The sequence below is a fragment of the Marmota flaviventris genome, chromosome 9, assembly GCF_047511675.1.
Source record: "Marmota flaviventris isolate mMarFla1 chromosome 9, mMarFla1.hap1, whole genome shotgun sequence".
In the NCBI taxonomy this organism is placed as follows: domain Eukaryota; kingdom Metazoa; phylum Chordata; class Mammalia; order Rodentia; family Sciuridae; genus Marmota; species Marmota flaviventris.
In genome coordinates, this window is record NC_092506.1 from 56,737,550 (window position 1) to 56,760,236 (window position 22,687).

At 47.5% G+C, this 22,687-nt stretch overlaps 1 protein-coding gene across 1 annotated transcript in view; it reads left to right on the plus strand.

Moving 5' to 3' along the window:
- LOC114078881 (interferon-induced very large GTPase 1-like) overlaps nt 1-18,835 on the plus strand; it is a 39,621-nt gene extending 20,786 nt beyond the window's left edge. The window contains exon 2 of the mRNA XM_027919937.2: nt 11,317-18,835. Coding sequence (XP_027775738.2) covers nt 11,319-18,605 — 7,287 coding nt within the window. The 5' untranslated portion in view covers nt 11,317-11,318 and the 3' untranslated portion in view covers nt 18,606-18,835. The remainder of the gene's footprint in view (nt 1-11,316) is intronic.
- The last annotated feature ends 3,852 nt before the right edge of the window (nt 18,836-22,687 follow it).

A 22,687-nucleotide genomic window follows, 5' to 3' on the forward strand; every position in this document is an offset into this window, starting at 1 on the left:
GGCAGGCGCGGGGGGTGTGGGGCGGCTCTGCCCCTCAGCAGGCCGCTGGGCCTGCTCTGTGCGTGGTCACAGTTCCCTCTACTTTGCCGGCGCAGGGGGAGGGGGCGGCTCTGCCTTTCAGCAGGCCGCTGCTCCTCTTCTGCCGGTGGGTCGCAGGCCCGCCTACTTTGCAGGAGTGATTGGAAGCTCTGTCCTGCCTCGGGCCACTGGGCCTTTTCTGTCGGTGGTCACAGTTCCCCTACCTGGCAGGCGCGGGGGGTGTGGGGCGGCTCTGCCCCTCAGCAGGCCGCTGAGCCTGCTCTGTGCGTGGTCACAGTTCCCTGTACTTTGCCGGCGCAGGGGGAGGGGGCGGCTCAGCCTCTCAGCAGGCCGCTGCTCCTCTTCTGCCAGTGGGTCGCAGGCCCGCCTACCTTGCAGGAGTGATTGGAAGCTCTGTCCCGCCCGGGCCACTGGGCCTTTTCTGTCGGTGGTCACAGTTCCCCTACCTGGCAGGCGCGGGGGGTGTGGGGCGGCTCTGCCCCTCAGCAGGCCGCTGGGCCTGCTCTGTGCGTGGTCACAGTTCCCTCTACTTTGCCGGCGCAGGGGGAGGGGGCGGCTCTGCCTCTCAGCAGGCCGCTGCTCCTCTTCTGCCGGGGGGTCGCAGGCCCGCCTACCTTGCAGGAGTGATTGGAAGCTCTGTCCCGCCCGGGCCACTGGGCCTTTTCTGTCGGTGGTCACAGTTCCCCTACCTGGCAGGCGCGGGGGGTGTGGGGCGGCTCTGCCCCTCAGCAGGCCGCTGGGCCTGCTCTGTGCGTGGTCACAGTTCCCTCTACTTTGCCGGCGCAGGGGGAGGGGGCGGCTCTGCCTTTCAGCAGGCCGCTGCTCCTCTTCTGCCGGTGGGTCGCAGGCCCGCCTACTTTGCAGGAGTGATTGGAAGCTCTGTCCTGCCTCGGGCCACTGGGCCTTTTCTGTCGGTGGTCACAGTTCCCCTACCTGGCAGGGGCGGGGGGTGTGGGGCGGCTCTGCCCCTCAGCAGGCCGCTGAGCCTGCTCTGTGCGTGGTCACAGTTCCCTGTACTTTGCCGGCGCAGGGGGAGGGGGCGGCTCAGCCTCTCAGCAGGCCGCTGCTCCTCTTCTGCCAGTGGGTCGCAGGCCCGCCTACCTTGCAGGAGTGATTGGAAGCTCTGTCCCGCCCGGGCCACTGGGCCTTTTCTGTTGGTGGTCACCTTTCCACCTAACTGGCTGGCGCGGGGGATGGGGGGCGGCTCTGCCCCTCAGCAGGCCGCTGGGCCTGCTCTGTGCGTAGTCACAGTTCCCTCTACCTTGCCGGTGCAGGGGGAGGGGGCGGCTCTGCCTCTCAGCAGGCCGCTGCTCCTCTTCTGCCGGTGGGTCGCAGGCCCGCCTACCTTGCAGGAGTGATTGGAAGCTCTGTCCCGCCCGGGCCACTGGGCCTTTTCTGTCGGTGGTCACAGTTCCCCTACCTGGCAGGCGCGGGGGGTGTGGGGCGGCTCTGCCCCTCAGCAGGCCGCTGGGCCTGCTCTGTGCGTGGTCACAGTTCCCTCTACTTTGCCGGCGCAGGGGGAGGGGGCGGCTCTCCCTCTCAGCAGGCCGCTGCTCCTCTTCTGCCGGTGGGTCGCAGGCCCGCCTACCTTGCAGGAGTGATTGGAAGCTCTGTCCCGCCCGGGCCACTGGGCCTTTTCTGTTGGTGGTCACCTTTCCACCTAACTGGCTGGCGCGGGGGATGGGGGGCGGCTCTGCCCCTCAGCAGGCCGCTGGGCCTGCTCTGTGCGTAGTCACAGTTCCATCTACCTTGCCGGTGCAGGGGGAGGGGGCGGCTGTTCCTCTCAGCAGGCCGCTGCTCCTCTTCTGCCGGTGGGTCGCAGGCCCGCCTACCTTGCAGGAGTGATTGGAAGCTCTGTCCCGCCCGGGACACTGGGCCTTTTCTGTCGGTGGTCACAGTTCCCCTACCTGGCAGGCGCGGGGGGTGTGGGGCGGCTCTGCCCCTCAGCAGGCCGCTGGGCCTGCTCTGTGCGTGGTCACAGTTCCCTCTACTTTGCCGGCGCAGGGGGAGGGGGTGGCTCTGCCTCTCAGCAGGCCGCTGCTCCTCTTCTGCCGGTGGGTCGCAGGCCCGCCTACCTTGCAGGAGTGATTGGAAGCTCTGTCCCGCCCGGGCCACTGGGCCTTTTCTGTTGGTGGTCACCTTTCCACCTAACTGGCTGGCGCGGGGGATGGGGGGCGGCTCTGCCCCTCAGCAGGCCACTGGGCCTGCTCTGTGCGTGGTCACAGTTCCCTCTACCTTGCCGGTGCAGGGGGAGGGGGCGGCTCTGCCTCTCAGCAGAACGCTGCTCCTCTTCTGCCAGTGGGTCGCAGGCCCGCCTACCTTGCAGGAGTGATTGGAAGCTCTGTCCCGCCCGGGCCACTGGGCCTTTTCTGTCGGTGGTCACAGTTCCCCTACCTGGCAGGCGCGGGGGGTGTGGGGCGGCTCTGCCCCTCAGCAGGCCGCTGGGCCTGCTCTGTGCGTGGTCACAGTTCCCTCTACTTTGCCGGCGCAGGGGGAGGGGGCGGCTCTGCCTCTCAGCAGGCCGCTGCTCCTCTTCTGCCGGTGGGTCGCAGGCCCGCCTACTTTGCAGGAGTGATTGGAAGCTCTGTCCTGCCTGGGGCCACTGGGCCTTTTCTGTCGGTGGTCACAGTTCCCCTACCTGGCAGGCGCGGGGGGTGTGGGGCGGCTCTGCCCCTCAGCAGGCCGCTGAGCCTGCTCTGTGCGTGGTCACAGTTCCCTCTACTTTGCCGGCGCAGGGGGAGGGGGCGGCTCAGCCTCTCAGCAGGCCGCTGCTCCTCTTCTGCCAGTGGGTCGCAGGCCCACCTACCTTGCAGGAGTGATTGGAAGCTCTGTCCCGCCCGGGCCACTGGGCCTTTTCTGTCGGTGGTCACAGTTCCCCTACCTGGCAGGCGCGGGGGGTGTGGGGCGGCTCTGCCCCTCAGCAGGCCGCTGGGCCTGCTCTGTGCGTGGTCACAGTTCCCTCTACTTTGCCGGCGCAGGGGGAGGGGGCGGCTCTGCCTCTCAGCAGGCCGCTGCTCCTCTTCTGCCGGTGGGTCACAGGCCCGCCTACTTTGCAGGAGTGATTGGAAGCTCTGTCCTGCCTCGGGCCACTGGGCCTTTTCTGTCGGTGGTCACAGTTCCCCTACCTGGCAGGCGCGGGGGGTGTGGGGCGGCTCTGCCCCTCAGCAGGCCGCTGAGCCTGCTCTGTGCGTGGTCACAGTTCCCTGTACTTTGCCGGCGCAGGGGGAGGGGGCGGCTCAGCCTCTCAGCAGGCCGCTGCTCCTCTTCTGCCAGTGGGTCGCAGGCCCGCCTACCTTGCAGGAGTGATTGGAAGCTCTGTCCCGCCCGGGCCACTGGGCCTTTTCTGTCGGTGGTCACAGTTCCCCTACCTGGCAGGCGCGGGGGGTGTGGGGCGGCTCTGCCCCTCAGCAGGCCGCTGGGCCTGCTCTGTGCGTGGTCACAGTTCCCTCTACTTTGCCGGCGCAGGGGGAGGGGGCGGCTCTGCCTCTCAGCAGGCCGCTGCTCCTCTTCTGCCGGTGGGTCGCAGGCCCGCCTACCTTGCAGGAGTGATTGGAAGCTCTGTCCCGCCCGGGCCACTGAGCCTTTTCTGTCGGTGGTCACAGTTCCCCTACCTGGCAGGCGCGGGGGGTGTGGGGCGGCTCTGCCCCTCAGCAGGCCGCTGGGCCTGCTCTGTGCGTGGTCACAGTTCCCTCTACTTTGCCGGCGCAGGGGGAGGGGGCGGCTCTGCCTTTCAGCAGGCCGCTGCTCCTCTTCTGCCGGTGGGTCGCAGGCCCGCCTACTTTGCAGGAGTGATTGGAAGCTCTGTCCCGCCCGGGCCACTGGGCCTTTTCTGTTGGTGGTCACCTTTCCACCTAACTGGCTGGCGCGGGGGATGGGGGGCGGCTCTGCCCCTCAGCAGGCCGCTGGGCCTGCTCTGTGCGTAGTCACAGTTCCCTCTACCTTGCCGGTGCAGGGGGAGGGGGCGGCTCTGCCTCTCAGCAGGCCGCTGCTCCTCTTCTGCCGGTGGGTCGCAGGCCCGCCTACCTTGCAGGAGTGATTGGAAGCTCTGTCCCGCCCGGGCCACTGGGCCTTTTCTGTCGGTGGTCACAGTTCCCCTACCTGGCAGGCGCGGGGGGTGTGGGGCGGCTCTGCCCCTCAGCAGGCCGCTGGGCCTGCTCTGTGCGTGGTCACAGTTCCCTCTACTTTGCCGGCGCAGGGGGAGGGGGCGGCTCTCCCTCTCAGCAGGCCGCTGCTCCTCTTCTGCCGGTGGGTCGCAGGCCCGCCTACCTTGCAGGAGTGATTGGAAGCTCTGTCCCGCCCGGGCCACTGGGCCTTTTCTGTTGGTGGTCACCTTTCCACCTAACTGGCTGGCGCGGGGGATGGGGGGCGGCTCTGCCCCTCAGCAGGCCGCTGGGCCTGCTCTGTGCGTAGTCACAGTTCCCTCTACCTTGCCGGTGCAGGGGGAGGGGGCGGCTCTGCCTCTCAGCAGAACGCTGCTCCTCTTCTGCCGGTGGGTCGCAGGCCCGCCTACCTTGCAGGAGTGATTGGAAGCTCTGTCCCGCCCGGGCCACTGGGCCTTTTCTGTCGGTGGTCACAGTTCCCCTACCTGGCAGGCGCGGGGGGTGTGGGGCGGCTCTGCCCCTCAGCAGGCCGCTGGGCCTGCTCTGTGCGTGGTCACAGTTCCCTCTACTTTGCCGGCGCAGGGGGAGGGGGCGGCTCTGCCTCTCAGCAGGCCGCTGCTCCTCTTCTGCCGGTGGGTCGCAGGCCCGCCTACTTTGCAGGAGTGATTGGAAGCTCTGTCCTGCCTGGGGCCACTGGGCCTTTTCTGTCGGTGGTCACAGTTCCCCTACCTGGCAGGCGCGGGGGGTGTGGGGCGGCTCTGCCCCTCAGCAGGCCGCTGAGCCTGCTCTGTGCGTGGTCACAGTTCCCTGTACTTTGCCGGCGCAGGGGGAGGGGGCGGCTCAGCCTCTCAGCAGGCCGCTGCTCCTCTTCTGCCAGTGGGTCGCAGGCCCGCCTACCTTGCAGGAGTGATTGGAAGCTCTGTCCCGCCCGGGCCACTGGGCCTTTTCTGTCGGTGGTCACAGTTCCCCTACCTGGCAGGCGCGGGGGGTGTGGGGCGGCTCTGCCCCTCAGCAGGCCGCTGGGCCTGCTCTGTGCGTGGTCACAGTTCCCTCTACTTTGCCGGCGCAGGGGGAGGGGGCGGCTCTGCCTCTCAGCAGGCCGCTGCTCCTCTTCTGCCGGTGGGTCGCAGGCCCGCCTACTTTGCAGGAGTGATTGGAAGCTCTGTCCTGCCTCGGGCCACTGGGCCTTTTCTGTCGGTGGTCACAGTTCCCCTACCTGGCAGGCGCGGGGGGTGTGGGGCGGCTCTGCCCCTCAGCAGGCCGCTGAGCCTGCTCTGTGCGTGGTCACAGTTCCCTGTACTTTGCCGGCGCAGGGGGAGGGGGCGGCTCAGCCTCTCAGCAGGCCGCTGCTCCTCTTCTGCCAGTGGGTCGCAGGCCCGCCTACCTTGCAGGAGTGATTGGAAGCTCTGTCCCGCCCGGGCCACTGGGCCTTTTCTGTTGGTGGTCACCTTTCCACCTAACTGGCTGGCGCGGGGGATGGGGGGCGGCTCTGCCCCTCAGCAGGCCGCTGGGCCTGCTCTGTGCGTAGTCACAGTTCCCTCTACCTTGCCGGTGCAGGGGGAGGGGGCGGCTCTGCCTCTCAGCAGGCCGCTGCTCCTCTTCTGCCGGTGGGTCGCAGGCCCGCCTACCTTGCAGGAGTGATTGGAAGCTCTGTCCCGCCCGGGCCACTGGGCCTTTTCTGTGGGTGGTCACAGTTCCCCTACCTGGCAGGCGCGGGGGGTGTGGGGCGGCTCTGCCCCTCAGCAGGCCGCTGGGCCTGCTCTGTGCGTGGTCACAGTTCCCTCTACTTTGCCGGCGCAGGGGGAGGGGGCGGCTCTGCCTCTCAGCAGGCCGCTGCTCCTCTTCTGCCGGTGGGTCGCAGGCCCGCCTACCTTGCAGGAGTGATTGGAAGCTCTGTCCCGCCCGGGCCACTGGGCCTTTTCTGTTGGTGGTCACCTTTCCACCTAACTGGCTGGCGCGGGGGATGGGGGGCGGCTCTGCCCCTCAGCAGGCCACTGGGCCTGCTCTGTGCGTAGTCACAGTTCCCTCTACCTTGCCGGTGCAGGGGGAGGGGGCGGCTCTGCCTCTCAGCAGGCCGCTGCTCCTCTTCTGCCGGTGGGTCGCAGGCCCGCCTACCTTGCAGGAGTGATTGGAAGCTCTGTCCCGCCCGGGCCACTGGGCCTTTTCTGTCGGTGGTCACAGTTCCCCTACCTGGCAGGCGCGGGGGGTGTGGGGCGGCTCTGCCCCTCAGCAGGCCGCTGGGCCTGCTCTGTGCGTGGTCACAGTTCCCTCTACTTTGCCGGCGCAGGGGGAGGGGGCGGCTCTCCCTCTCAGCAGGCCGCTGCTCCTCTTCTGCCGGTGGGTCGCAGGCCCGCCTACCTTGCAGGAGTGATTGGAAGCTCTGTCCTGCCCGGGCCACTGGGCCTTTTCTGTCGGTGGTCACAGTTCCCCTACCTGGCAGGCGCGGGGGGTGTGGGGCGGCTCTGCCCCTCAGCAGGCCGCTGGGCCTGCTCTGTGCGTGGTCACAGTTCCCTCTACTTTGCCGGCGCAGGGGAAGGGGGCGGCTCAGCCTCTCAGCAGGCCGCTGCTCCTCTTCTGCCAGTGGGTCGCAGGCCCACCTACCTTGCAGGAGTGATTGGACGCTCTGTCCCGCCTTGGGCCACTGGGCCTTTTCTGTTGGTGGTCACCGTTCCACCTACCTGGCAGGCGCGGGGGTGTGGGGCGGCTCTGCCCCTCAGCAGGCCGCTGGGCCTGCTCTGTGCGTGGTCACAGTTCCCTCTACCTTGCCGGTGCAGGGGGGGGGGCGGCTCTGCCTCTCAGCAGGCCGCTGCTCCTCTTCTGCCGGTGGGTCGCAGGCCCGCCTACCTTGCAGTTGTCAGTGCTTTATAATTTTAAAGGTGAAATTCACTGTGGTATATTGATGTATATACATAGTATATTTTGGTTGATTTAATTCCATATTTCTTCACTGTGCTCTTCCCTCCTCACTCCTCCTCAGTCACAGTTCTGTGCTCCACTGATATTCCTTCTCATTTCCATGAGATTCCCCCCATTTTCCCCCTTATTTTGTCTAGCTTCTACATATGAGAGAATATATATTCAACCTTTGTTATTCTGAGTCTAGCTTATTTCACTCAGCATAATGGTCTCCAGTTCCATACATTTACCAGCAAATGACATAATTTCACTCTTCTTTATGGTGATTAAAACTTCATTGTGTATATATACCACATATATGCAATGTCTTTATCCATTCATCTACTCATGGGCACCTGGGATGGTGACATAACATGGCTATTGTGAATTGTGCTGCTATAAACAATGCTGTGGCTGTATCACCAAATTATGCTGACTTTGGGGGGACACCTTATATCTAACCATAACAGAGAGGATCACAAAACCAGGAACAGAAGATTGGAAACCTTTAAAAACATATGACAAAATTGGGACAAATCCCATAGGTTCCCTAATCTCACTCAACCATGGTTTCTACACCAGTGAACCCACAGAGGTTGCCACAAAGAGGGATCAGATTTTCCCATAAAAAATAACTAGATGGATAGAAATGAGAGTCTTGGCATATAAACCACAGGAATTACCAGATGACCAAGGTGTTGCAAATATATCCCACTGAATTTCTTTTTCTCAAATAGACTAGATGGCAAATTGTACCATACTGTTCAGGGAAAGAAAGTACATGCTCCCTGAAGCCAAAGAAGCCTTGGTAGCTGCTAGGATGGTCCCTCAGTTGCTCCCTTTTACTTATGGGAACAGCTACTTTAGTCTTCCCGGAGGCAAATTTATTTATCTCCCATTTCTCTAGTGGTGTTCTCAACCAGCTCACACTTGAAGTGCCACACCTGCACAAGGTGCAGAGGCTGCTCTCAGGTCACACCTGAGTTGCAAAATTTGATACCAAAACTCAATCCTTATCCTTGATGCAGATCCAATAATGAAGACCAAGTTTTGAGAAAAAAGAAAAAAATTTTAATTTGTTAGCAAAAGATAAATGCAAGAGACTCACATCACAAAGGCAACCATTCTAACTCCCAGGGGATAAAGAGAGGTTGAAAAGGAAGGCACACCAGGGTTGATTTCTAAGTATTATTTTCAGTATATCTAATAAATTATATCCCTAAAAGATCTCTTGTTCCAGTTTCAAGTACAGTTTCTTTATTCTTATGGACAATGAGTGGCTGATAATTTGGCTTATTACAAAAATATTGTTAATCCTGCTTCCCCCACAGTTGGTAAGGAGAGGAAGAAGAAGAACATGTTATTTTTAAAATAAGCCACTAGTGGTCAAACAATAAGATTTGTATTCAATGCATAAATTTGACCTAGTGACTTGAAATGAGCCCTGCATATATTGACTGACAGTTCTAGAGGCTGGGATGTCCAAAATTGAGGCACATATATACAAACAGAGCCTTCTTCCTCTGTTAGCACAAACAGAAAGCAAAAGTACAAAAAGACAAAAGGGGTTTGAAATAATCCATTTATAATGGAGTTATTCCCATCCATGAAGGTGCAGGCTTCATGCCAAAATCACCTCTCAAGGGTACCAATGCCTAATACTACTGAATTACAAATTTCAATAAGAGTATTAGATGATATGAACATTCAAACCATAGTGGCTAATCCACTGAAGACAAGTGAAGGAAAAATCTAAAAGACAGTGTGTAGGGGGTGAAGAGAAATAAGAACAAAGAGAGTTTTAACATCAAGAGTACAAATAACAATAACTGCAAGTGAGAATGTGAAGGAAAAGAAAATTAAACTTATATGTACTTGTTGGTACTACAAATTGTTATATCTACTTTAGAAAGCAGTATGAAGAGTCCTACAAAGACTAACAATGGAACAATTACATGACTGCACTATACTACAACTTTCTATTTATCCCAAATGGCTAAAATCAGCATATTAGGTACAAGCATCCCAATGTTTATAGCAGTGGTATTCATGATAAACAAGTTATTGCATCAGGGTAGGTATCTGTCAACAGACAAATGGGTAAAGAAAATATGACATATATATATACATGTACATCATGAGTTTTACTCAGCCATAAAGAACAACAAAATTATATCATTTGCTGAAAAGTAGACGGAACTAGTGTTCATGCTAAGTGTAATAAAGAAAAACAAAGGTTGAATGTTTCTCTCACTGGAGAAAGCTAGAGAGAAAAAAATGGAAAAATTTTTTAAAAAGTATCTCATGAAAATAGGAAGGAGAATAATAGGGTAGATAAAGGGGATCAAGAGAAAGGGAAGAGGGGATGGTATTGGGAAGTACTGGAGAGCAAAATCTATCAAAGTATGCTGCAACTGGATATGACTATTCCACAAAGAATCCCAATTTATATATTCTAGTAATTAAAATTATAATAACAGCAATCATAATAATAATAGAAGGGAGATTAGTAGAGTAGAGCAAGTGGATCAGTAGAGGAGTGATGGGAACAAAAAAGGTATCACAGAATGAGATTGACCAAATTATGTTATGTGCATGTTTGAATGTGCAGAATGAATCCCGCTATTATGTATAAATATAATGTGACAATAAAATTTTTAAATCAAAAAAGTTAACTAAAAAAGATATATAAGATAGATGGTAGCCAGGTGCGGTGGCACACACCACAATCCCAGTGGCTCGGAAGGCTGAGGCAGGAGGCTTAAGAGTTCAAAGCCAGCCTCAGCAACAGTGAGGTACTAAGCAACTCAGTGAGACCCTGTCTCTAAATAAAATACAAAATAGGTCTGGGATGTGGCTCAGTGGCTGAGGATCCCTGATTTCAATCCCCAGTACCCCCAAAAAATAAAAGATAGGTGCTGCAATATGGATGAACCTTGAAAACATTGTCATGAGTGAAATAAACTAATCACAAAAGACCAAGTATTGTATCAATCCATTTATATGAAATGTCCAAAAGAGGAAAATTCATAGAGACAGAGAATAGATTAAGGATTTCCAAAGGCTGAGGTGAGGAGGGAAGAATGGGGAGTGACTGCTAATGAGTAAGGGGTTTGATTTGGGGGTGATGCAAATGTTCTGGAATTATATAGTGCCAGTGATTGTTAATATATGACAAAATTTTGGATTGTACACTGTTAATTGGTGAATTTTGTGATATGCAGAATTATACTTATTATAAAAATAAACAATACATCTATATTTTTAAAAAAGGGTAAAATAAAAAGACATGGTGTCTGGGCTGGGGTGTGGCTCAAGCGGTAGCACGCTCGCCTGGCATGTGTGCGGCCCGGGTTCGATCCTCAGCACCACATACAAAGATATTGTGTCTGCCGAAAACTAAAAAAAAAAAAAAAAAAAATTAAAAAATTCTCTCTCTCTCTCTCTCTCTCTCTCTCTCTCTCAAAAAAACAGACATGGTGTAATATATTTGTAGGAACATAGGTGTATAAGATAGACATTGAGCAAGCATGCTAGTGCCGTTGAATGGGACAGGAATTATAGGAGGAAGAAAAACTTGAATAATATATAAAATTGGAATAAATGATACCACATCTCATCTTTCATCTAAGGATATTCACTGAAGATGAAATGGTGCAAAACATGAAAGGAACCCTGGATTAAGGAGAATATGGGGATCTATATACATGCACTTGGATGACATCCATATATAGATAATTCTTCATGTAATGGAAACATGATATTAACTAGGTATGGATGAAATGTAAGAAATGAGTTACCAAGCATAAATCAGGTTAGAAGTTCATTTTAAAAGACCAAATGAGTATTAAATAACCTAGGAAGAAGTAACAGAGAGATAGGAATGAAACAATTCAAAAGAAAAAAATATAGACAAAAAAAATCCAAATGGTGATATTGCTCTAGTTTTAACAATGATCACTGAGCTTAGAAACTCATAGATATTCTCAACCTTCATTCCTAAGCCTCATACTTTTCATGCAATTGAGCTTGTGTAGTAAGTGCCCAAATCAGGCTATTAAGTTGTAATTTACCATGGCAAATAAAAAAGCAATCTATGTGACAACACCCACAATGATACCAAGCAGAAACACAAAAAGGTTTTGATGAAAAATATATCTTAGTATAAGTAAAGCAGGGAAGAGAAAGTCACACTAAGACAGTCATTCTTTTGATCACGTGGCAAACATTTCCTAAAGTTACAATACCATTAAATCTAACTGGATGTGTGTTTTACACACAGGTATGGACACAACAGAACACACTTCTGATGAGCCTCTGCTCAGAGGCAAAAGGAGGCAAGATCTCCAAGAGATGCTGAGGCAAGTAGGACTGGATATTGAGTACTGGTTGCCCAAGCTGCAGCAAGGTCTGGGCTTGACCTGTCCTCAAGTCATAGAATACTTAACAGAAAAAGACCTCCAGAAACTGAAATCCCAGGTACAACATCCATGGGAGAAAAGGGCCCTGGAGAAGCTGGTTGCCCTGTCACATTCAAATAGTCTTCCAGAGTTTCAGGAGTCACCAGTGGGGATGATAATAAAAAAGCAGAAGCAGGTAGAACATTTGCTGCAGGAGCTGGGAAACTTCTTATTAGAAGGGAGGCAGAGACAGGAAGAGGCAGTGAGGAAAAAAGAAGCAGAGCTGAGGCAAGCCATGGAGATCCCTGAAGAGTACTGGCCAGTGCCTGAAAAGCCCCTCAGGGAAGTCATGGAAATCATGCAGAGACAACTCAGTCCCAAGGAGAAGACATTGTCTCACAGGCAAAACCTCCTGGATAGAGATCTAATAAGATGGGCATCTGGAGGGCTAGCTCTGCAAGGGGTTTACCAAACATGCAACCAAATGGACCTGATACAGAAGAGGGAGGAGCTAATCAGTGTCCCCAGTGATTTCTCCCTCTTTGGCCCTCAGCAAAGCACAAGAATGGAAACAAAACAATTTACATCTTTTCAAGAAGAATCCATGTTCACCCAGACAATAGAAAAGATGGGCTTCAGTGTAAGTGCCTCTGCCTATGGTGGAGGCTGGGGAATTCCAATAGAGACTGGAATGAATAAAATCAAGCATTCAGAATCCAAGGAAACACAACAAGCAAGTTCTGAGTGTACATATTTCTGCTCAACCAAGTTCTGCTATGTCCCGCTGGCCTCTTGCTACTTTCACATGAATGAGCTTCAGCTATCCAAGCCTGCCCTTCAGGAATTGAAATACATGGAAGTAGTCTTGGATCAGAGGGCAGACACAGATAACGTCTCCTTACTGAAGCAGAGGACTGAAATTTTCTTCCACAGGTTTGGCTCTCATGTAAACCAAGGTCCTATGCACCTGGGAGGAATCTATGGATGGAAGGCAATTTCAGAGGGATTCCAAAGTGACCAGCTGGCTGATGTGAAGCAGCAGGCAGCAGAGGTCCTGGATATCTACATAAGGGGAAGCTACAGTGGCTATCCAATAAAAGTTGCTGGGGATATGAGTGTGTCAGACTCACATTGCAAAACAGTTTCCCAAAGCCAAATTTTACAAAACCTTCAAACCAAAATCCAACTATCTGTAGCCCAGATAGGTGGCCCAACAGAAGCAGATAGCCTTGTCCAGTGGAAAGCTGGCCTTAGTTCCAGCAATCAAACCTGGTGTGTCATTGACCGGGGACTTCAGCTGGTGCCCGTTTGGGACATCATCCTCTCTAGTCACAGAAGTGACTTTAAAGATCCCCTTAAGATAGCTAACTGCCTGAAAGACAACTACACTGCTCTGACTGGCCTCAGTGTACAGATCCAGGAGGGAAGTGGATTGTTGAGTGCTGGGAAGGAGGCAAGAGTTTTCCTAGAGGAGGTAAAATCCTGGGAGGTAACTGATCCTGAAGTGCAGCTTCAAAAACTGATAGCATTCATGCAAACACTGAGTCAAAAAATAAATGATTATGACACTTGGATTAACCAATGTCTCACAGACTGGGACCTACAGAATTTTCTAGTAAACACTGTAAATTTTAGCAAAAATTCTTCCAGACATAAAATTACTTTCATTAAATCACAGTTGCGCACTCTTCTGGATCCCCACATCTACAAAGTGACAAACTTTCCTCAGGCTCGCTCCATCATGCAATGGATCTACTGTAAGTCAGAGTCAGAGCAAGAGCAGCTCAACATCTCCCAATTTTCTCAGTTTATTGAAATCTTAAAGGAAACCCAGAATGAACTCTTTGAAGTGAATGTCAAGTGTGAAGACCAAGAAACAGAGAAAGAAGCTCAAAGAAAGTTCACCTATAAGGTCAGCTTAGCTCTCAGCAGCTTCCTGAATCACCTCCAAGCAACAGAGCAGATAGACACATACCTCTTGATACTTTCCATTGCAGCTGGTGCAGGATATCAGGTGGTAAGCAATATTTTTTGGTATCTCCTGGGCCATGATGAGCTAAACTTCCTACTGGATGAAATGCAAACTGCCTTCAATAAATACCAGGAGCTTAAAAATATTTCCACCTACAGAGCTCATGCATTCCTAGTGCTCACAGGTCTGACAGCCAAAGCTGGAGTAGTAGCTGTTTCTCCAGAAGAGAAGATACAACGCATGGAGTTTATGAGAAAACATATGGGTCAATTTATTTCTAAAGAAGTTGTACATGTCCTCTCTAAACTTGGGGCAGATCATGATTGGGAAAACCTAGAAAGAGACTTGAGGTTGCTCATTGATGGGGATTATGGAGCCACCATCTCTTCTTTGAAAATGGATGAGGTCAAAAGACAGCTACAAAATCTTCTCCATGAAAAAAAACAGCCCTGTGAATCAGATATTAATGCAATTAACACAAGTGAAATAATAGAAAACAGAGCCTTTCTAGATTTACTCCAGCGTCTTGGCCTAGAACATTACTACCCAAAAAGGTTGAGTAGAGCTGACTTCCATTTGATCTATAAGGCTTCTGTGTGCAACACCCAGCCCAAATCTGAACAGGAACTTCCCTTCTATTTCCTTCAGAAGCTACTGATGCTGGATTATGGACTGAGGTACCAGGTCTTCAAAGATGATGAAAACATAGAACATCAGGTCTCTTCAAGTGCCTCCAAACAGGAAAATGAGGCTATTGATCCTTATGAAGACTTTTTTGAAGATGGTGATAGTCTTACTAATCCTTTGAGAACAGAGTCCAGGCCCCATATTCACCCCATGGATATTCAGATGGCCATTTTTCACTGTGCAGATGATTTTGCCAGACAATATATTTTGACCAAATTATCCATCTGTCAATTTGCCCTGCCTCTCCTGGTGCCAAATCCCTGTACGTCTCAAATTGAATTCTCTCTCTGGTCTCTCAGACAAATTAGGAGAAGTTGGCAGGAAGGAAAGAAATCACCACAGGGGAAGAACAGTCACAAGAATCTTCATATGTGTCGTTTCTCCACTCCCATTGTGTCTTTCATTAGAGTAGGCAGTGGCCTGTCTGCTTCCAAATCTCAGATCATGAACTGTCTTCTCAGTGAACATAAACATGATGTGTTTTTCCACCGACACTGCAGAGAAAGCAGCAAGAATTGCCTCTTGATGGGGGGTGTGGTGGAAATCTGCTGGTTCTGCCCTGGAGGGGAAGAGGACAGGTTTGACAACTGTGTGACCTTCATGAACCTTCATGGAGATGCAAAGGAACATAAGAGGCAACTCACCTTCCTGCAGGACGTCTCTTCTCTCATTGTGGTTCTCATGTCTGCTTCTGATGAAAATAAAGAAAACAAAAAAATAGTCTGTGACCTGTGGCAATCATCAAGACCTCTGATCTGCTTACTTGATGACAAAGAAAAATCCAAAGCCAATAATGGTGGTAAAAGAGTGAAAATTGGCCTGAGAAATAGAAATGAGGCAGAATTGACAGAGGAGCTCATAACTACCATCAGACGTTTGCTACAGCTCTGTGACACTGCTCTCAGCATGGAGCACTGCTCTCCAATTGCTCGCCAGCAAGGATTTATTATTGATGAAGACCAGAAAAATTGCAAGGAAGCCAAACAAAAGGCTGAGACCATCATGGACCTCCTAAAAGAAACAGAGTTGTCTCAGATGAAGGAAAAATTTCTACCCCTTCAGGGACAACTATGGCATCTTTGGTGTAAGAAGGACAAAGAACTATATCATTTGAGAGAAAAGGGGAATAGAAGCATTGAACAACACAAGAGTGATGTTGAGACAGATAAACAAATAATACGACATCAGCAGTTGACAAGAGCCTTTCCTCTTAAAGATATAATGGGATTTGTCCTTCAAATTCTCCATGAATATTCAGAAACTCACACTATATTCTACTTCTTGCAATGGATGAGTGTGTTTTTGGATAGCCTGACTGCAGAGCATTTGGAAAACTTGCATGAAAAACTAATTCATTTGTGGTCAAATGAACAAACAGAAAAGCAAAAATCCCAAACCAGCAACTTAAAACTCTGGCAAAATAAAATAGAAGCCATATCTACTGAGATTACTGACTGTACCTTGGGGATTGAGCAATTTCTCAGAGAAGTTGGCCAGATCTATGAAGCTCTGGAAGAAACTTCTGCCAAAAGAGAGACAATTTTTCTCTCCCTTCCCCAAATTGCTGCAGACCTGATGATATCTGGTGTCCCCATAGAGCTGATGGATGGAGATGCTTCCTATGTGCCCCTAAAGTGGGTGGCAGCTATTCTTGACAAGCTCTCTGAGAAACTTGGAGACAAACGTCTCTTTGTTCTCTCTGTCCTTGGCCTGCAGAGCTCTGGAAAGTCCACTCTGATGAATGCTCTTTTTGGGCTGCAGTTCACTGTAAGTGCAGGCAGGTGTACCAAGGGGGCCTACATGCAGCTCCTAAAGGTGGATGAGTCATCAACAGAGGAACTTGGCTTTGATTTTTTGCTGGTTGTAGACACAGAAGGACTTCGGGCCCCAGAACTCAGCAACAAGTCCCAGAATTGGGACAATGAGTTAGCCACCTTTGTCATTGGGCTTGCAAACTTGACTCTGATCAATATATTTGGGGAGAATCCATCAGAAATGCAAGATATCCTACAGATAGCTGTCCAAGCCTTTCTGAGGATGAAACAAGTGAAAATCTCCCCAACTTGCATATTTGTGCATCAGAATGTAGGAGAAATGACAGCTAAAGACCGAACTACAGAAGGACGAAGGCGGTTAGAGCAGAGGCTAGATGAAATGGCAGCACTGGCTGCTAAACAAGAAGAATGCTCAGATGTAACCTGCTTCAGTGACGTCATCAAGTTTGATGTCAATACTCACGTGTACTACTTTGCTCACCTTTGGGATGGCAATCCCCCCATGGCCCCTCCCAATCCTCGCTATAGCCACAATGTCCAGGAACTGAAAAGTAGAATCCTTTTGACTGCCAAACAGGAATCCAGAGGAAGTATCATGAAAATATCAGAAGTAAAATTCAGAGTCCAAGATTTGTGGAGAGCCCTGGTAAGTGAGAACTTCATTTTCAGTTTCAGGAACACCCAGGAGGTCATGGCCATGAGCAAACTGGAAACCATGTATAACCACTGGACCTGGGAGCTCCGGAGTCACATGTTGGACTTGCAGAACCAGCTTCACAATCAGATTCAGAATAGAAAAATTCTGACACTTACAGCAAGCATGATTGAGGATCCAGTTGTAAAGATATATGAAACCATCAAGCAAGAATTTGAAAAATATTTTACTGAAGACACAGAGAGTTATATACTCATCCAGTGGAAAGCCCATTTTGAAAATAGGCTGCTAGTCCTTAAAGAGTCACTTATTTCGGACACTAAAAGAAAAGCCAATGAACTGATTAGTCTCAAAGAAAGTCAAGAACGGTTGGAACAGAAAAAGAAGGTATATCAAAATGAATTATTTGAGAGGAGCCAAAAATTGGCTTTAAGTGTAAAAGGTAAAGAATTGAGTGAAGAAGATTTACGTGAGAAATTCAACCAACTTTGGGGAAAATGGGTCTGTGAAGTGTCCTCAAATGTCCCTCAAGCCATGGAGCCTAACATTGATGTGGATGCTGAAAACATCCTTTTGGATTATTTCAAAAAGGAGAAAAACATAGTGGAAAAACTAAAGAGAAATACTGAAGAAGATTTTCATATAGATTTTGGAAAACATGTCAAGATGTATAAAGAATATTGTGCTTTCTCAAAGAACTTAGAGGCCTGCGATAAAGTATCCATTAATATGACTACTGAACATGTTTTTTCAAGATTTGATGAAACGATTAACAGCATTTGGAGTCAACAACGTGATTATGATCAAAGTGACTTCCATAAAATCCTGAGAGTAATAGAAAATGAATTGAATTCTGTACTCACTAAAGACAGATATATATTTACCAGTGAATACAAAATCAAATTATGTTGGTGTTTATTTCGTAGAGCGTCAAAATATTTTAAGGAAATGCATAGGGCATTTAAGACAGTAAATGATCCTGTAAACTATCTAGAAAGCAAGAAAAATGATTTTTTCATGAGTTTCAAGATATCCTGCCAAGGTGCAACCTCTATCACGTCTTTTGTTGATTTTCTGTGGCACAAGCTCACTCCTGCTGTCTCTGACACCATATGGGAAAAAATGATCATTAAAATAACTGGGGACATGAGAGTTACCTGCCCTGCATTCAATGGAAACAGGGCTAACCTGGAGAAACACATTCTAATCTCTCTAGCAGAAGAAGAAAATTTTGACAATTATTGGCAGTACATTCATGATCCAGAATCATTCTTTAGGACTTACACTGAAAAGCATATTAAAATGTACTGTTCAGGCAAAGGTGGTGAAAAAATAAAAACTTTTTTCAAAATCTGTTTAGATGACATCAAGAATGCCATTCTCTCTGCTACTCATGAATCCACAGCAGTAGCTAAAGATACAAGCAGCACTGCATCTGAGTGGCTGGATTTGTTCTGTGACTACCTGGGGAACAAGTTGATCTTCCCACGAAGAGACTTGATAAGCATTGAACACCAGGAGATAAAAGATATGGAGTTTCTCAAAGAAGCCATGAGTACAGCTTTGGATCCTGCAATGAAAAAAGTAGAACAAAATTTTTCAAGTAGGAATATAGATGAAATGTTTCCTGAAATTGGGAAAATCCTCTCTAAACATCTCTGTGGCTGCTGGAAACAGTGTCCCTTCTGTAAAGCAATATGTACAAACACAATTCCTAAACATGATGGAGACCACAGTGTTCCATTCCATCGTCCTCGGGCTGTCAATGGATCTAACTGGTATAGAACAGACCACTTTGTCATTGATTGCTGTTCTAGTTTAGTTGCAAGTGATCGTTTGTTTGCTTTGACAGATGATTGTAATATTCCTTATAAGAACTATCGGAAGGCTGGAAGGAATTTTGCCACATGGAACATCACCCCAGATTCATCCACCCAGCCATACTGGAAATGGTTTGTCTGTCACTTCAGAACAAAGCTGGAAGAAAAATATCAGCTAAAATTTGCAAATAGAGGTCAAATCCCTGATGAATGGGCAAAAATCACAAAGCAGTATGTGCTTGATGAGTTGAAAAAGCAATAATCCCCAATGAACACATAAGAATATTAGCATCTGAACAAAAATCAGAGTACATAACCAATCTTAAAACACATCCTCCTTATAACTAGAACTTTGAATAGTCAACTTTGTGAATAAAGTATGTAAAAATGGATGCTTAACATTTGGGGAGTTTGAGTGTCTATAAAATGACTTTATTTTTCTCTGCCTCAATTCCATCTGGATGAGAAAAAAAATTTACTAAAATAGGATCATATGACAAAATAAAATAAAATGTACTTAAAATACCTATGTCATGCTTTGAAATATTATTCTGAATTTTTAAAAAATCTATCTCAAAGAAACTCATCATTACACAAGAAATTAAAAGCCATTGCATGATTCTACAAATTCCTATAGAGTAACTGCATGGCAGTTGAACAAATATACAGGTCTTGACTGGAAACTACTAATGGACTTTAACTCCTTGAGTGAATATTTTTCACTGTTTCAATTTATGAAGAAAATTTACTAACTCTTTTTTTTTAAATCTTTTAAAAATAGCTTTATTAAGATTGAATTCACATATCATACAATTCACCCAATTAAAGCTATACAATCTAATGTTTTTCCCTTTGTATTGGCACATTATAATTATACATAACAGTGGGATTTGTTACAATATGTTCATATGTGCACACAATAAAACAGTATAATTTGAACAATTTTATTCCCCAGTATTTCCCCTTTCCCTCCCCTCCCTCTCCATGATCCCTTTTGTCTACTTACTGGTCTCCCTTCTATTTATTTTTTAATTTGTTCTAATTGGTTATACATGACAGTAGAGTGCATGTTGACACATTGTATAGAAATGGAGCAAAACTTCTCATTCCTCTGGCTATACATGGTGCAGAGTCACACCAGTAGTGTAATCATATGTGTATATAGGGTAATAATGTCTGTCACATTCTACTGTCCTTCTCATCCCCACAGCCCCACCCCTTCCCTCACTCCCTACTGCACAATCCAAAGTTCCTTCATTCTTCCCTACCACACCCCCACTATGAATCAGCATCTGCTTATCAGAGAAAACAGTTGGCCTTTGGTTTGGGGGGGATTGGCTTATTTCACTTAGCAGGATGTTCTCTAGTTCCATCCATTCACCTGCAAATGCCATGATTTCATTTTTCTTTAAGGCTGAGTAATATTCCATTGTGTATACCTACCACATTTTCTTTATCCATTTATTTGTTGAAGAGCATCTAGTTTGGTTCCATAGTTTAACTATTGTGAATTGAGCTGTGATAAATATGTGGAGGTTTCACTGTAGTATGCTGATTTGTAGTATGCTGATTTTAAGTCTTTTAGGTATAAAGCAAAGAGTGGAATAGCTAAGTCAAATGGTTGGTCCATTCCAAGTTTTCTAAGGAATCTCCATACTGCTTTCCAACCAAGTTACCAAGCACCAGCAATGTATAAGTATACCTTTCCCCCTACATCCTTGCCAACACTTATTAGGCTTGCATTCTTGATAATTGCCATTCTGACTGAAGTGAGATGAAATCTTAGAGTAGTTTTGACTTTCATTTCTCTAATTGCTAGAGATTATGAACATTTTTTTCATGTTTGTTGACTGTATTTCTTCTTCTGTGAAGTGTCTGTTCAGTTCCTTAGCCCATTTATTGATTGGGTTATTTGGGATTTGGGACTGTCAAGTTTTTTGAATTCTTTATATATCCTGGATATTTGGGCCTGCTTTTTCTTCTATTAGGCACAGGGTCTCTGTTCTAGTGCCTAAGTATTTGATCCACTTTGAGTTGATTTTTGTGCAGAGATAAATAGAGGTTTAATTTCATTTTGCTACATATGGATTTCCAGTTTTTCTAGCACCAGGTGTTAAAGAGGCTATCTTTTTTTCAATGTATGTTTTTGGCACCTTTGTCTAGTATGAGATAACCATATTTATATGAGTTTTTCTCTGTGTCTTCTATTTTGTACCATTGGTCTATGTGACTATTTTGTGCCAATATTATGCCATTTTTGTTACTATTGCTGTGTATTATAGTTTAAGGTCTGGTATTCTGATGCTTCCTGCTTCACTTTTCTTACTTTGGCTATACTGGGTCTTTTACTTTTCCAAATGAATTTCTTTTAAAGAGGGGATTCAAAGGCTACATTTCAAGTGTTGTGCTCTCTGTTAGAGTTGTAATTCACTTGTTAATTTGGGAGATAGTCATTACTGATATTTTCTGGTATCATCCCCTAAATATGGATTAATTAATTCCTATGATGGGTGTGTACTCAAGGACAGATAAGTCTGTCTAAAATGGGAAAGAAAGGTAATCCTATTCCCCCTGAGATAGGGAGGAGCAGGGAGAGAGGAAGAGAAACATGTCCATTTTAAAAATAAGTTGCAGTGACAGAGAAAGCAAGGGCTTATTCAAAGCATAAAGTTCAAAGCATAAAGTGGACCACTGTTACACTGATTTCATATCACTCCAGTTAGAATGGCAGTCATCAAGAATACAAAAAAAAAGAATACAAACAATAATATATGCTGAAGAGTATGTGGAGAAAAGGGGAAACTATTACACTATTGGTGGATTTGTAAATCAGTACAACAACTATGGAAATCAGTATGGCGATTCCTCAAAAGACTAGGCATGGAACCACCATATGATCAGCTTACCACTCCTCGGTATTTATCCTAAAGAATAATAGTCAGCAAATTATAGTGACACAAGTATACTCCTGATTGTAGTAGCACATTTCACAATAACTAAACTATGGAACTGAGAAACTGATGTGACTCCCTTTTGGAAAAACCAGCCAGTATCTCAGAGAAGGGTTGGTCCAAAGGTGGGGGTTGACCCTTATCCTTGGAAAACTGTTCCTAGGCACATAGCTACCTTGCTGAGTCATTTGTCCATAAAGACCAAAAGAATGCCTGAGGCCTAATTTCGGACCATAGCAACAACCAATCAGAGACCGGGAAGATAACCTGAAATACCAAGGGTCAGGACTCACTCCTCAGGACCTCTCTCTACATTGGAAACAGTTGTGAGTCCAGGCTCCAGCTTGCAATAAAGACTCTTGTGTGATTGCATCAGATCTGGCTCCTAGAGTAATATTGGGGTCCCATGAATCTGGCATTTCAGAACCAGACTCACTGTCCATCATTAGATGAGTTTATAAGAAAATGTGGTATATGTACACAATAGAACTTTATTCAGCCAAAAATAAATATGAAATTATGTCATTTGTAGGAAAATGAATGGAACTTGAGAACATTGTGTTAAGTGAAATAAGTCAAACTCAGATGGGTAAAGGTCAGATGTGGAAATTAGAGAGGAAAAAGGAAAAGAAAGTGTGAAGTGAGTCTCATGAAAATTAAAGAAAGATCAACAGAGTAAAGGAAAGGGTTCAGGGGAAGGAAAGCAAGGAGGGAGAGGAGAAATATTGGGGAATGATATAGGCCAAATTCTACTGTTACATTGTGTGCATGTATGAATGTGCAAGAAATCCCACTATTATGTAAAATCACAATGCACCAATAAAAACTTGGAAAACAAAAATAATTTGAAGAGTGGCCAAGGTCAGGAATGTCACATCATAAAAATATTGTGCCACAAAATAAACCAAGAAAAGAATAAATTTATGTTTTGGGCTCTACTTTTGGTAGAATCCAAGTGAAGATACTAGGGAAGTTATATTTTTAATGCCATTCAAAATTAAATTTCTAAGTTTTCCTGTTCAATATCAATGTAATTTCTTTGTATACTGTTATTTTTGTCAAAGTTATTGCTTAGCTTTTTAATGCATTAATTTATCTATAAATTTCAAATATTTTTCTGTTGGAATAATATAATTTTGACCATTTATTTCTAATCATTGGATATTTCAATTAAGAAATTTGTAAAATATTTTGTAAATAATTATAAATATCATTGAAAAAATGTTAGGATAGAAATCAATGGAGAAACAAACCATTTTCACATATTGTCATGGAAATAACAATTCCTAAAACTGATATGTAGTAATAAAAATCTGATCAAAATCACAGCAGGTATCTTGTGTGTGTGTTGAATTTGATAAGTTGTTTTGAAAATTGATATGACATACCAAGA